General features: G+C 36.4%; 1 protein-coding gene across 3 annotated transcripts in view; it reads right to left on the reverse strand.

The window, feature by feature from the left end:
- Positions 1-5,380: 5,380 nt before the first annotated feature.
- The window catches only part of COG7 (component of oligomeric golgi complex 7), a 78,166-nt gene continuing 67,019 nt past the window's right edge, over positions 5,381-16,527 (reverse strand). For all 3 annotated transcript variants that reach the window (XM_074196235.1, XM_074196234.1, XM_074196236.1), the window contains one exon: positions 5,381-16,335. In XM_074196235.1, the coding sequence (XP_074052336.1) occupies positions 16,169-16,335 (167 nt within the window). In that variant the 3' untranslated portion in view covers positions 5,381-16,168. The remainder of the gene's footprint in view (positions 16,336-16,527) is intronic.

The following is a 16,527-nucleotide window of genomic DNA, read 5'->3' on the forward strand; positions in this document are numbered from 1 at the left end:
ACAAATGATTCAATTCAGTTCAATTTATAAAAGATTTAAAAGGGCTTCCTTGGGGAGGAAAAGCCCAAATTCAAGTCCCAGAAGTGCTCTTTCAGTGCTACCCAGGTTGGCACAGGACCTCCTACTCCATATGGTCTTTTTCTCCTAGAGGAGTCATACCTCATTATGTAACCCTGTTTTGAAGCAAATGTCCTGATCATATCACATGTCAACAAGATGCAAGGAGTCATATAATTGTTTTTATGCTTCCATTATGGCTTGAGATGAAGTCTGTTTTAACCACATCTTTAGGAAATGAATATTTATAGGGAACCTAAAAAGTGAGATCAATGTGCATAAAGTGGGAGAGAATGCCTCCTCCTGGGGATCCCTCAGATCCCATGCTTGGTTTGAGCTTGACAAACCCAGGGTGAAGGCCAGGTTGCTAAGGGTGGTTGAAGCTCCATTTGTCTTTTGCGCCTCTCTACTGAGAAGCCCCATGTTCTTCAACTCTCCTTTCCTTCGCTGTTCCTAGACCATATTTTGATTCTCTGACAGAATACTTCCTCCTTAAAAGACAACCCATTTTGTTAACATGCCAGCCTTCCCTCAGACAGTCTATGGAAATGACCAACAGAATGTCTGAAAGAACATTCCATTGCCTTTGCCCATTATTTCCAATCTAGGTGAGTTTCTAAGACTGCCACCAAGTAGCAGAGAAGATGAAAACCTAAATGGGTAGAGGAAGTTCCTCACTGGGATCTCCTAACACCATGAAATCACAAATCCAAAACCTTTGATATTATCTGAAATTCATCAAAATTGCAGAAAACACAAACCTAAAAGATATAAATAAATTTATACCTAAAAGATATAAAAGTGTGGAGTAGGGATGCAAAAATTTTGACTGGCTAAAACATTAGGCTGAATACTAGAAGATAAAAATTCAGTAGGAATAAATGTAAAATCTTACTTTTAGGTCCAAAAAAATCAATTTTAAAAATATGAAATGAAGGAACTATATGATCATTTAGCTGGTATGTCTCAAAAAGAGTTAGAGATTTTAATGGCTCACATGTTTAACATGAGTCAACATTATAATATGGCAAACAAAAAAGATAGCATGAATTTAAGCTTCATTAAGAGAAGCAGAGCTTCCAGAAATAAGTAATTGATAGTATCTCTATACTCCGCTCATATCTGGAGCATTGTATTTAGTTCTGGTTGTTGGAGAAATGTCCAGAGGAGAGCACTTGTGAAGAACTTCAAGTTGATTTCATGAGGACTGGTTGAAAGAACTGATGATATTTAGCCTGAAGAAAAGAAGACAGGAGGGAATAATGGTTGTCTTCCAAATACTTGAAAGGTTTTCAAAAAAAAAAAAAAGGGATTATACTTGTTCTATTTGGCCCCAAGGGTAAGAACAAAGAGCAATACATAGAAGTTGAAAAGTGGCCAATTCAAAATTGACATCAGGCAAAACTTTCTAACAATTAGAGTTGTCTGTAAGTATAATAGACCGCCCATCATTATAATGGGCTGGCATGGGAAGTAATGGATTGTCTTTCATTAGAAGTTTTCAAATAGAAGCTTGTTAATCATTTATTAGGTATGTTATAGTAGAGATTTCCCTTCAGGTATGGTCTAGAGTAAATGGCAGCCAAGGGGAGTTCCAACTATAATTCTATGATTTTGTTATTCTTAACAAATTGAGAAGGAAAATACATCTTCTATCAGTCAAGAAAAGGACACTATGGATATGGAGTTTGGCAAATAGACACTGTAGCTGTTAAATGGTATTGACTGATTAAATGTTTTACTTTTACTTTGTTGCAAAGAAGGGAGAAAGGAAGGAGATGGGGTAAATGTAGGTTGTATGAAAATAAAATATCAATACAAGTTTTTTAAAAGCTCTCATTTCTCAGCTATGTAAGGAACTAGTTTAAATTTATAAGAATAAAAACTATTCCTTGATTAATAAATGATCAAAGCATGTGAGCAAATGGTTTTGAAAGGCAGAAATCAAAACCATTAATAATCATATTTCAAAATGATCCATATAACTAATAATTAGAAGAATGGTACATTAATATTACTTTGGGGTACCATCTCACATCCATCAAATTGGAAAAGTTGACAGAAAAAAGGAAAATGACAAATGCTAGAGGGACTATGAAAACAGGCACATTGATTAGGTTCATACGACTTGGTTCAGTCATTCTGGAAAGCAATTTGGAACTAAGCCCAAAAGTCATTAAAATGTGTGTACCTTTTGATATGTGGACTAAATGCAGAATGAGACATATTTGTAGACAAGGTCAATGTGGGAATTTGTTTTGCCTGACTACACATATTTGTTAAGAGTTTTGTTTTTCAGATACCTTATTGTCTGATCTTGTTATCTCTTATACTTTTTGTTTCTTCCTTAAGGATGTGATTTCTCTCTCATCACACTCAATTTGGATAAATGTACAACATGGAAACAAAATAAAGACTGACAGATTGCTTTCCGTGGGGGGGGGGGGGAGTAAGATTGGGAGAAAAATTGTAAAATTCAAAACTCAAATAAAATTGAATCTACACTAAAAAAAGAGTTTTGTTTTTCTTTTATTGTAATGGAGGAAGGGGGAGAAATTAGGAGATAAAATAAGTTTTTGTTAATTGAAAGAAATAAAATTAAATACAAAATTCTTTTTTAATGTTCAGAGCCATAAACCTTAGGTTTCTCAGTAAAAACAGTGCATGATTTTCCCAAGAGTCATGAAGTATTCTCACCTGGTTAAATATCCAAAACAGTTCTAATTTCTCTTTATATTTGAAATTATGCCAAATTCCTTACTTCTAGGAATTTTAATTACTGTAAGTGCCTTTCATCCAGCTATGTTGGGATGACTTTAATCAGAAAAGTCTCTGAAACATGTAAGAATATTTTATAACAATGTTATCAGAGGGTGGGTGAGGTAAGAAATTAAAATGACCAGAGAGTGGGATGAGGCTGTTCCTATATTCCTATCATGATTGAACCTATCATAAAGAACATATACACTAAGTTTAAGAAGAATGGGATTGAAAGAGGAAGGGATGATGCCAATCAAGCTAGACCCAGGGTAGAGTTTATGCAGGTTACATAATATTCACAATAACAGAGGAAAAAAAAGAAATATGTGTGTTATGTACTCAAGAAATTGTATAGTAATTTGTAAAATATATTACATTTATATATTCTATTATACTATAAATTGTATAAACAACAAATTGTAAAGCAAGAGTCATTCAAAGTGGCAGAGACCCAATAAACTGAGAAAAAAGAGAATAATAGCATCTAGAAAGTTAAAAAAGAGGATTTTGGGAATGCATTTATTTTTAATGTTTAAAATATTTAATATTTTCCAATTATATGTAAAAACAATTTTTGCATTTTTTTAAATTTGAGCTCCATATTCTCTCCCTCCCTTTCTGCCCTCTGCCTCTCATTGATAAGGCAAGCAATCTGATAAAGGTCAAACATGTACAGTCATACAAAATATATTTCCATATCAGTCATGTTGTGAAAGAAAACACAAAGGAAAAAAAAGAAAGTTTAAAAAATATATCTATCTGCATTCAGACTCCAAGAATTCTTTCTCTCAAAATATATAGCATTTTTTAACAAGAGTCCTTAAGAACTGTCTTAGATTTGACTTGCACTTTAGAAAAGGAAAGGATAGGGGAGGGGAGAAGGATAAAGATGGATTTAGAAATAAACGTATAAAAGAAAACAAATGTGCTATAATTGTAAGTTATCATTAGAAACTAAGGTAAAATTGATGAAATTATTTTCCTTTTCACTGTGTAAAACTTGACCACAGTTGGAGGGGTCTGTGATCTCATTAAGCTGAGGATTCCCTCTCATGAATTCCTACCCATCATATGTGACTCTTGATCATGTTCCCCCATAACTTCAATACAAAGGCTTCACTCAATGTATTAGGAGTCTTCCCTGACTTCTTCCATCTTGAGAATATCAATGTGGTCTAGTGTTAATAGATGTTTTCTTTTGAAGTATGTTGCATATGTTTAAGTGGGTGGACAGGCAGTTTTCAGAAGAAGTCATCAAATCAATAGCTATATTAAAAAATGCTCTACATCATTACCGAGCAGAGAAATGCAAATTAAAACAACTCAAAGATATCACCCCACATCTATCAGATTACTTCTAGGAATTTTAATTACTATAAATGCCTTTCATCCAGTTATGTTATGCTAACATTACAGGATAGGAAAACAACAAGTGTTGGAGGGGATATAGGAAAACTGAAACACTAAGGCACTATTGGTGGAGTTACAAATTCAACCAATATGGAACCCAATGGACTATAAAACCTTACATACTCTTTGACTCAGCAATACCCCTTCTAGGTCTGTATTCCAAAGAGATTTTTTTAAAAGGAAAATTATATACAGATAAAAATATTTATGGCAAGCTCTTTTAGTGGTAGCAAAGAATTGGAGAATGGGCACTGCCTATCAATTGAAGGGAATGACTGATCAAGTTGTGGCATATGACTGTGATGTAATACTATTATAGTATTATAGATGACAAGTCTGATGCTCTCAAAAAAACCTGGGCTTACATAAATGGATGCAAAGTGAAATGAACAGAATTTCATTTTGGAATGTATTTATTTTTAATTTTTTAAATATGTAATATTTTCTAATTATATGTAAAAAAAGTTTACATTTGTTTTTTAAAATTTTGAGTTCCATATTTTCTCCCTCCCTTTCTGCCCTCTGCCTCTCATTGATAAGGCAAGCAATTTGATAAAGGTCAAACATTTACAGTCATACAAAATCTATTTCCATATCAGTCATGTTGTAAAAGAAAACACAGAGAAAAAAATAGAAAGTTAAAAAATACAGTTCTATCTGCATTTAGACTGTGTACAATTTTTTTCATTGTACGCAGCAATAGCAATATTGTATGATGATCAACTGTGAATGACTTAGTTATCCTCAGCAATACAATGATCCAAGATAATTCCAAAGGACTTATGATGAAAAATGCTATCCATCTCCAGAAAAAAATAACTGATAGAGTCTGAATGTAGATCAAAGCATACATTTTTAAATTTAATTTTTCTTGTTTGTGTTTTCTTTCATAACATGACAAATTTAGAAATATGTTTTGCATAACTATACTTAAGTGCCTTCTCTTCTCATTGAGGGAGCAGAGAAGAAGGGGAAGGGAGAAAAGGAAGAAAATTTGGAAATAAAATTTTTTTTAAATCTTAAAAATTTTTTAAATCTTAAAAATTGTTTTTAAATATAATTGGAGGAAAATAAAAATCTTATGTGTGTGTGTATATATATATATATATATATATATATATATATATATATATATCTTTTTAAAGTAGTGGGTAGATAAGTAAGCTTCTCTCCCCCAAGAGGAAACTTGTCTCTATTAGCCATTTGTAAGAAGAGATCTATTTCTGGACATGACAAGATGAGGACTGAGACATAAGAAAACAAGTTGTACATAGCTGTACCCTTCCCATCAAAAGTCAAATGCATAAAGACCACAAATAGCACATAATCCAACTTACTCCATGCTGACAGCAAAGAGAAATGAGAAAAAGTTTGAAGATGTGAATATACCAGACAATAGAGTGAGCCTGCTTTCCTGCTGAGTAAGATGTCTTAGTTCAATCAAGAGAGAATCTCGGGGCAGCTAGGTGGCGCAGTGGATAGAGTGCCAGCCTTGGAGTCAGGAGGACCTGAGTTCAAATTTAACCTTAGATACTTATTCATTATCTAGCTGTGAGACCTTGGGTAAGTCACTTAACCCCATTGCCTTGCAAAAAAAACTAATAAAAAAAAGAGAGAATCTCAGATCTCACTGAAGATTCCAACCAAAGACAGGGACACAATCAAGGCACATGTAGCTTCTTTCCAGTAACTGTCTCTGCCTTCTTCTCCCTAAGGAGCATCTGAAAAACAGTATATCTTTTCTCTCAAAGTTGGAAGCCAGAAGACCAGAACCTTTCTTCTCCCAACTCCACATTAACATTACACTAACTCCAACACCTCATACAGGCTCCAGAATTAAACTGTCTCAAACAGAGGAGTTTTATGCAAATGGACCCCTAATTACTTATGTACATATGTACATAAGTATTACTTATGTACATACAGATCTCTTTGTAATAAAGCTTTCTTAAGACACAAGTAAAATAATGTAACAACTGTGAGGGCAAATCTTCATTTTATTAATTTTTCAATTCCTGAAACCTACATTATGGGTGGGGTATTTGATTAACTCCTTAATTTGCTTTCTTACATAGGGATGATTATAATCTTGATCTTGCCATCACCCACAAATGTTCTATTTTCATATTCATGAACTTTGAACTTCCTCTACTTGATTATAATCTTTTTGTTTTTTTGCTTTTTGCAAGGCAATGAAGTTAAGTGGCTTGCCCAAGGTCACACAGCTAGGTAATTATTAAGTGTCTGAGACCGAATTTGAACCCAGCTCCTCCTGACTCCAAGACTGGCACTCTATCCATTGAGCCCTGTAGCTGCCCCTGATCATAATCTTTTAACTTTCTATTTTTTCCATATGCCCCATTCCTTCTAAATCTACTTGGATCTCATTAAACCCTCCACTTCCTCCATCCTCCAGCCTTCACCTTTGTTCTGGTTTCCTCTTAGTGAATCAGTTTAACTCTAGGTTTTCTTTCCTTTTCTTTTTTTTTTTAAATGCAATGGGATTAGCTGCCCCTGAATCAGTTTAACTCTACCCTATTTTCTACTCTTGGACTCTTCCAATCCTGCCTTTTCAAACCATAGACACAATTTAAACTTTTATAAAAGTTATTGTTTTTTAAGGATAATAAAGAGAAGGGATAAAGAATCATGATCCTGAAGATAAGGTTCTTTTCTTCTTTTTTGTGTTAACCATCATCCATGTAAGGAACTATTTGCTCTTTTTTGTGTGATACTGGAAGAAATCACAAAACTGTACTGAGTCTTGTTATAAATTATAACAGTTAATCTCAATGGGACCCTCACACAGCAAACACTACAATACTATTAGTACTCTCTAATTAATTCTTCATCATTTTCCAGTGATGAACACAACCAAAACTGTTCCAAAATTTTTCTTAACTCTAATAAAAAAAAATGACCAAATATGATTCAAGAAAACCAATTAAAAAGCATGCTACTGGGGCAGCTAGGTGGCGCAGTGTATAAAGCACTGGCCCTGGAGTCAGGAATACCTGAGTTCAAATCTAGCCTGACACACTTAATATATTATTACCTAGCTGTGTGGCCTTGGACAAGCCACTTAACCCCATTGCCTTGCCAAAAAAAAAAAAAAAAAAGCATGCTACCTACCTTCTCATGGCAAGGTGAATTACAACTTAAGGAACAAAATGAGAAACATTTTTTTTTTGGACAGGATCACTTTGAGAATGTATTTCACTTGACTATTTGCTTTCTTTTGTTTTTCTTCCCATAAGATGGGGGAAGGGAGAAGGGAGAGAAAATAGATTTTCAAGTGGAAAAAAATTTTAAATTTAATTAAAAATAAAATAGGAAACCTTTTAACTATTCAAGCCTTCAAGTCAGGTCTCAGAATCTGACCTCAGACACTTGACAGTCACTAGCCGTACAACTTTGGACAAGTCACTTAAATCTGATTGCTTCGAATCCAGGGCCAACTCCAGTAGTCCTGATTCATATCTGGCCACTGGAACCAGATGGCTCTGGAGGAGAATGTGAGGCTGGTGACTTAGCACTGCCCCCCCCCCCCCTCAAATTCAATTCATGTGCTTGTCATGGCATCACCATCCTAATGTCATGGTCTTCTTCGAAAATGAAGGATTAAAAAAAAATGTTGACTCATACTTGACAGAAAAAAATGAAGATTACCAAAGACCTCCTTCTTCTCTATTCTTTACTTTCTATTCCATGATTTTATTCCCAATTGTCTCCTCCCTTATGCCTGACAATAAAATGGCCCTTCCACTTGCTAAAGGTAACTCTATTACATGTACCATATTATCATTTTCCATCATTATTTCCATTCTCAAATCTTAAGTCTCTCCTTATTCACTCTCCCTACTCTCTAAAACAAATCCAAGTCTCATCTTTCAAAAACTTCACCTGATTTGATCTAAAAGCTAGCTCATATCTCTCTCTTACCAACTAAACATCTTGAAAAACATCATCTACAATGAGTGTCTCAACTTTATCTCCTCTATACTCTCTTCTAAATCTTCTACAATCTGGCTTCTGACATTATTAAACTGAAACTTTTCTCTGCAAAGTTAACAATGATCTTTTACTTGTCACATTCAATGGTCTCTCCTCATTCTTAACTCTTCTTAACCTCTCTATAGCATTTGACAATGTTAACCACCATACTTTTTCCTGAGTTTTCCTGAATGTTCTTTCTTGGTTTTCCTACTTATCTGACTGTTCCTTTTCTAATACTAGATCTTTATCCACATCATTATGTTTTTAATAATGTTTGTCCATCATTTTTGGAGAAGACCACATCAGGGAGGTGATGCCATGACAAACACATAAACTGAATATGAGTCAGGGGGTGCTGTGCTAAGTCACCAACTTTACTTTCTCCTTCTGGGTCCAGTGGCCAGATATGGATCAGGATGACTGGAGATGACCTTGGATGTGCAGCAATCAGGGTTAAAGTAACTTACCCAAGGTCACACAGCTAGTAAGTGTTAGAGGCTAGATTCAAACTCCTGTCCTAATTCCAAGGCCAGTGCTCTAGCCACTACGCCACTTAGCTATCCACATCATATTCACTAATTGTAGGTGTTTCCAAAAGTTTTCTCCTGTGCCCTCGTTTCTTTTCTCTAATGTCTGTTGATGGCTTCAACAGTTCCCAAGGATGCAGTTATCACCTCTAATAAGAAGACTAGCTAATAAGATGACTAGCTAGTCTTACTATGTCTCCTTAATTCCACATCACTGCCTATTGAAAATTTTAAACTTCATGTCCTTAGCATATATCTCATGTGTCCAAAACAGAACTCATTAGTCATTCCTTCAAACCCCTCCCTCTGTTGACACTCTCTATTACTACTGAAGGTCCACTATCCTTCCAGTTTCTGAGGACCAAAACTTTGATGTTAACCTCAACTCCTCTCTCTTGCTCACTTTTCATATCCAATCAATGGCCAAATTGTGTAACATCATTTTACATTATATCTCTAAAATACCTCCCCTTTTCTACTCTCCATGTTATCTTTTACTTGAATCATTACAATGATCTTATAATTGGTATTCCTGCCTTACTCTAATCCCCATTCCTATCCATCCTCCACAAAGTTGCCAAAGTGATTTTCCTGATATATAGATCTGACCATGTCATTTTATCCTGCTCACTAAACTCCAGGGGCTTCTTATTTCCAACTGGATCGGATATAAAGTCTTTTGTTTGGCATCGCAAGTTCTTGATAACCAGATTCCTTCTAACCTTTTGAGACTTCTTACTTTCTACTTCACTCACTACACTCCACAATCCAACCATACTGACCAACTTGTTGATTCTCAGATAGGAAGAATACTCCATCATCATCCTACTACTGGCTGTTCCCCTGGCTTGGTAGGTTCTCTCTTCCAATTCTTGGAATCTCCTATTTCCTTTAAGACTCAGTTAAAGCAATACTTTGGGATACCTTTCATCTTTGGCATCCCCAACTGCTAGTGCCATTCCTCAGATCACCTTTTATCTATTTATAGTCTACATTCCAATTTATATTATCTCCCCCAATTGCAGTATAAGTTCCTTGAGTTCAGGGACTAGTTCATTTGTGTCTCTATCTCCAGCCTACTACAATTCCTTGCACATAACAGGGTTAAGGAAACTTATTTAACCCAATTTGTTTTACATGTTAAATTGAATTTTTTATAATCTTGGTGTCCCTTCAGCTTATTAAAATGGCAAGTGTGATGTAATGGAAAGAACACTAAATTTGGTGTCAAAGGACCTGTAATTCAAATCTTGGCTGCCAATAACTACTCGTGGAACCCTTCTCATCACCTCTTTATTTTGTGGTTTTCCCACTTGTAAAATGAGAGGGTTGGGTTAACGAACTCTAAAATACCTTCTAGCTCTAAATTCTACATGAACTCTCTGTAAATAAAGCATAAAGTGTTCCCAATTGCTTTGTGAGTGATCATTTTAATTGTGCTGGTAATGTAGTGGTTCACATAGTCTCATGGTGTTTAACATTTGCTCTACAGAGACAGACCTTTGTTCCTGGAGTTATTAGGAAAAAAGCCTACTCTATCTGATTTGCATATAGATCTTCTTGTGTCCTAGGCCCAGTTTGGGATTTGGGGGAACTAAGATGACTTGGCCACTTTTCATTTTACCTTACCATGGTTCAATCCAAATTGCCTATTTGGAGAAAATGTTCCTTTACATTACAAGAGGAAGTAAAGAATTGATAACTGGATCTCCTTATTCCCTGGTCCTACAACAACCTTTAGCCAAAAAATGTCTGGCAAAGAAAAGTTGGGGAGTTAAGAACAGAAGAGGCTACCTGTCCAAGCCTCTACTGACTGAATTATGAAGTTTTAATCCCCAAATTCATCTCTTCTAATGTGAAGGCTTTAAATGGATGTGTATATAAGGCAGTCAGAACTCAATTTAGTCCGATTCTTCATGATATATATGAGGCACATTATAGTGAGAAGGGAAATACATATACAGATCACTCACTCAATCCACAGATGTTTGTTGACAATCGTACCAAAAGTCACCCTTTAGTCAATAATCCCAGCATTTTATGTAGACTTTACCTTTGGCCCCACCTTTATATATGTCAAATAACATAGGTATTAACTATAATTGTTTCCTTTTTTCTTCACTTTGAACAATTCCAGTCCACCTGTCATATCCCCCATTCAAATGTAAACTTGTTGAGTGTAAGGTTTGTGTTTATTGCTTTTTATCTTTGTGTTCAGAATGCCTGGTAATTGGTATGTAGTAATCACTTACTAAAACATTAGAATACTGCCAATAGGGTAAAAAATACCTGAACTTCCTTGCCATTTCCACCTCAGCTAAAGGCACTAATGAAAGAAAGGAAATACAAAGGCTTTAGATAATCCCTCTACCAAAATCACCACTAGTCCTAACCTGTTCTGCACAGACAGTACACTACTGGAACCATTTCAAAGCCCTTGGGGATAAGATGATGTTTGTTGCCTAGATCATTCAGGCTAGAGCAGGTTGGTGAGTTCTTTCTGTGGCTGTTTAGAAAAGACTTTTGGGAGAGGGTGTAGAAAGGAAAGTTGTAACCAGTCAAGTGAGGGCAAAGTTTTTGTATATTCACAAACGAAAGCCTTATTTTCTTCCCAGGCTCGAACCTCAAGGGTCTCCAATGAAATGCTAGGAAACAGCAGCTCGGTGGTGCAGTGGATAGAGGACCAGCCCTGGAGTCGAGAGGACCCGAGTTTCAAATGTGGCTTCAGACATTACCTAGGCTGTGTGACCTTGGGCAAGTTACTTAACCCTATTGTCTTAAATAAATAAAATTTAAAAAAAAAGCTAGACCACAAGCAGTGAACAAGACCATTCAAATACATCTGAGTCCCTTTAAGGCCTGCAGAATGACAACCCAAGATCTCTCAAGTCCTACTCATGGCTCTGAGATCCAAGTTATGTGAAACTTACACATCAGGACACCAAAGTGCTAAGGCAAAACCAGGGGATAAAAGTTGATTTTAGGTTGTAGTTACCTGTCACTCCATCTAGTAACCAGAGAAGGGCCTGGGGAATATACATTCTCATCTTCTTGAGCCAAGAAGTCTGTAGAACTAAGAGTTTGCTACCATGGTAAGGCCTAAAAGGGAAGGAAAAACCTCTCTCAAGATAGAAACATCTCCAGGCACTCTTATTCTCAAACAGTGTCAGCACAGGTGAGGGGATCAACATCGGACAAAAAAAATCCTTTTAACCATAGCCTCTCAAAGAAAACCTAAAATTTTACCCTAACTCATTTGCACAATCCCAACAAATACGAAAAAAGGTAAGGGGATTTCATTTTTCATTGTACTCTAAAAAAATCAATGAAACAAGTCTAGGAGCCAAGATTGCCTTTAACAAGCGTTTCCCAAAATAGACATAATTTTTATGGCATTGTGGTTGATAGAATTTCATTTTTTTGCACACTTTTTATTCAACCCTTTTATCCAAGTTCCAAGACCAAACTCAACCCTGTGTCTAGGAGTTAAAGAGGTCTCTCTCAGTTCATCTTCTGCAAAGAACAAAATTAAGCCTAAAGTAAGCCCTGGAAAATCAGTTCTTCTTTCTCCTCACTTCCCAAAATAATGTGGTAAAACAAAAGCAGGCCTCAAGGGAGAACTCCAACCCTGGGTAAAGATAACAGCAACCAGAAGCTGCTATCACTAGGGAAGATTAAAACAGAAACCCATGAACATAGAGAAGCAGATGACAGGAGACTAAAAATAAATATATCCAGGCAGTGCTGGGATTTCTATATGCCTCCCCACTGAACATGGTGTACCCAAGGAAAAGGAAGGTGTGGTGGCACAAGAGTCACAAGTACCTAGGATGGTGTAATCATACAGGGAGAGCTGGTTCCAGTTGAGACTCTCCAAAACCTAGTAGGGAGATGGCAGAAGGTATAATCTCCCAAAACCCAAGATTAACCCATTGAAAACTCACCAGTTTTAAGTTTCTCACCTCTTCCCACTTTGTTATCACCCTACTAATCCCCCTTTTATTAATTTCTATTTTACATTTTCCTCCTGAACTTCATCTTATTTTAGTGGTTTCACCTGAAGGTAAAAAGAACTAGACTAGGAAGTGGGATGTCAGGTTTAGTCTCATTTTTACTAATGACCCTAGGAAAAGTCTATTATTCCATGAAAAATCATCTGACCCTTATTTCACTCCCACACGTCAAAATGACTCTGAGCAACAACTAAAGAATGGGGCTATAGCTTTCTAAAGTAGACCTCTCTTCTCCCTCTCCCCCTAAGAGTTCTTATACAATCACTTCTCCCTTCAAGCCATAGGGTCCAAGTCACTTCTTTCATTCTTTAATTCCCTTTCCAGGGCCTTTGGGCTAAAATGTCTTTCCTCTATCTCCTCATATCCTTAGCTCTCCTTCCATCCTTAATTGGTAGCTTTCTAAGAATTTCTCCCATTCACCCACAAGGTTTGGGTTGAATTAATGGCTATTTAGGAGATAGGTTCTTTTACTTGTGGTTCCATATGTTATTCACAACCCATACCTACAGTCATACACCTAGGATTTGGAGTACCAAGTGCTCCAAATTGTTCCATTTCCTAAAAGAATGGCTGTCTAGGAACTACCTTTATTAAATTAGGTTTAGAGGAAACTATTATCATTCTTGTTTGTCCAAAGCATTTTTAAAATTGTAAAAACTGTAAGGAAAACATTAGATGAGCATTTCCTTGGGAACAATCAATCTATTTGAAAACAAGGAGGTAAGCAGAGCTAATATCCGAGCAGAAATAGATGTAAAGCCATCCACCTTTCTAAACTTGCAAATAGACCAAAAAAATAAATAAGGCCTACCAGAACTTCGTGGACAGAACAACATGGGGTACCAACTTGGATGCCAGAGAAGAAAAGAAATCATGTTAGGTATTATTAAGGGACAATCATAAGCAGGCCTTCTCCAGGGAATCATGGCAGCTGTCCACATGGAGATAAGCCTTTGATGGTTGGTTCCTGTTGTTTTCAAAAGACCAAAATGATATCACTATGTTGGAGATAAATTATAGTGTGTCTGACTGTAGCTGATCAGACCCATCAATACAAGCTCAGAATACTCTATGCAAGTCAGGCACAAATAATCCATGTAAACACTTGGGGTGTCTACTCTAAACTTGCATATCTCACATCTCCTCTGACTTTCTTCAATTCTACCCGACTCACAGAGCACAGTGCCCTCTCTCATGAGGGCACATCATGCTGGGCTGTCCTGTGCCATGATGTACAATCAATTCCAAAGTTCCTAAGAGAGACCTTCAGGGTGTTCCTGTATCTCTTCTTCTGACCCCCTTATCAATCTTACTCTGGGTGAGTTCTCCATAAAAGTCTTTTTGGCAAGCAGACATTTGGCATTATAACAATGTGTTCAGTCCAGTTCTCTTTAGTAATGTTTGAATGTTTAGCAGTTTAGCTCAAGAAAGGACCAGTGTCTGGTATCTTCACTTGCTAAAACAATTGGAATGAAAGAGATTAAATTTCCTGGGACAACTGGGATTTCACTGGTAGATAAGCATAAAGGGCTCTATAGCCCTTCAGTTTAGTAGTCAGTCCAACACCTCTTCTCTCTCACACTTTCTTTTGGAGTCTCTCAAGGTAAAAATTTGAAGCATCCATGGCTTTACTCAATGCTAATGAAATTGTTAAGGTTTTTTGGTTTTTGTAAGACAATGTGGTTAAATGACTTGATTTTCTAATTTTTTAAAGTTGTCTTATATGTTGTTTTTTTCCTATTATCTTTTCTCAACTTTGATTTGATTCTTCTCTCACTACATAATATGGATCTATGTTGAGCATATTATACATGTGGAGCCTGTGTTGGACTGCTTTCTGTCAAGGGGAGAGGGGAGGGAAAGTGGAGAGGGTGAAAAATGCAAAACTTATAATCTTACAGAAAAATGATTGCTGAAAGCTATTTCATATAATAAATAAACAAATAAATACATGGTTGCTCCTCTAGACTTCTTAGATACTTATGTGAAACTATCCTTGCTTATTCAAGGTGGTTTTACCTAATGACCAGTCCCCAAATACAGCTCTTCCCAGGGACAGTATGTGCTCAGCTGCATAAGAAACTGGAATATTTTTCTTGGTTCGGGTTCCCAGTTGAGGTTCTACCAATGCCAAACAAAATGGTATGAATATGTGTGGAAACCCCATAGATGATTTATTCCATTTAATACTGCCACCTTCCTATCTGTGGGGCTGATGATGGAAAAGCAAGTAAAAGGAATATTGATTAGAATGGATATAAAATGATAGGGCAGCCGAAGAAAAGTACATGTTCCAATGATTTTCTTATTCATAATATTCATACTGATGGGGTGGCTAGGTGGCGCAGTAGATAGAGTACCGGCCCTAGAGTCCAGAAGTACCTGAGTTCAAATCCAACCTCAGGCACTTAATAATTACTTAGCTGTGTGGCCTTGGGCAAGCCACTTAACTCTATTTGCCTTGAAAAAAACCTAAAAATATAAAAATATTCATATTGACAACTCACTTTATCTTTTAAATTAAGAAAAAAATTGGAAACATCCTGAAGAGCCAGCACTCCTACTTTTGCCTCTAATATCCCAACATCCTCTCAAATGCTACAATATACCCTTCATATATTTTCAAATAAACTATTTTTTTTTCCTTACAGGAAAGGAAAATGTCTATGATTTGTCTAAGAATCACTCCTTTTCTCCCCTGCCAAAAAGCCTGAAAATTATTGCTACTTTTATTAATAAATGTCCATGGAAGCTATCAGGTACAGAAAGCTGTCTGAATCTCCCAATTAAACAGCACCAGAAGCCACAAACATCCAATCATGTAAAACAGATCACACTACTCAACAAGCACTAAGTTACCATCACATAATCCACCCCAACAAAAGACCCAAATAAGTCATAACTAGTCTCCATTTTCCCCAAAGGTCTGCAACTATGGCAATTTGATATTTTGGTGTTCATGTTGACACAAAGATTAGTTTAGTTTTTAGTTTTAGTTTTCATTTCCTTTTATTTGTAAATTCCATTTCAAAAATCAGATCATTAAAAAAAAGATTGAAATTTTTTTTTTTAGATTTTTCAAGGCAATGGGGTTAAGTGGCTTGCCCGAGGCCATACGGCTAGGAAGTATCTGAGGTTGGATTTGAACCCAGGTACTCCTGACTCCAAGGCTGGTGCTCTATCCACTGCGCCACCTAGCTGCCCCGATTAAAATATTTACCCTAATAAATAATTATTTCCTCTACCCACAGCCCTTTGGGGATTATACAAATGGATCTGGACCCTATTCCTATTCAAGGAGCTGCTTTGATTCCTAGTCAAGTTGGTAAAATATTCCCAATCCATATAGGAATACTGCTGTTGGCCCATCAGCTCTCATCCCCTTTCAAAGTCTGCATAGTGAGATCAGTAATTCACATTCCTCATTGAGGCCACTTTGCTGGCAAGTCGACGGGGGAGGCCTTTGGCTGCCTGTCTATAATCCTCTGGCTTGATCTTCAAGAGAGTCACCATGTTCTGAAGGGCCCGGGATGGCTGGAGACCCAAGGCATCCATCACATTTATCAGATAGTCTGTAGGATTTAAAAGGAAAAAGAAAATATATCTCTACAAGAGTTTCCTCGTTAAGCAGACAAGGGTTATTACTTTAAAAGCCAATATGTACTATTAAGCACAAAAAGTAAAGATGATCAGGCATCTTCATTCTAAAAAAGGAATGACCATATAGCACCATAACCTGAATTATGCCACTAAACACATGAACA

Source organism: Macrotis lagotis, chromosome 8, assembly GCF_037893015.1.
Source record: "Macrotis lagotis isolate mMagLag1 chromosome 8, bilby.v1.9.chrom.fasta, whole genome shotgun sequence".
Classification (NCBI taxonomy): domain Eukaryota; kingdom Metazoa; phylum Chordata; class Mammalia; order Peramelemorphia; family Peramelidae; genus Macrotis; species Macrotis lagotis.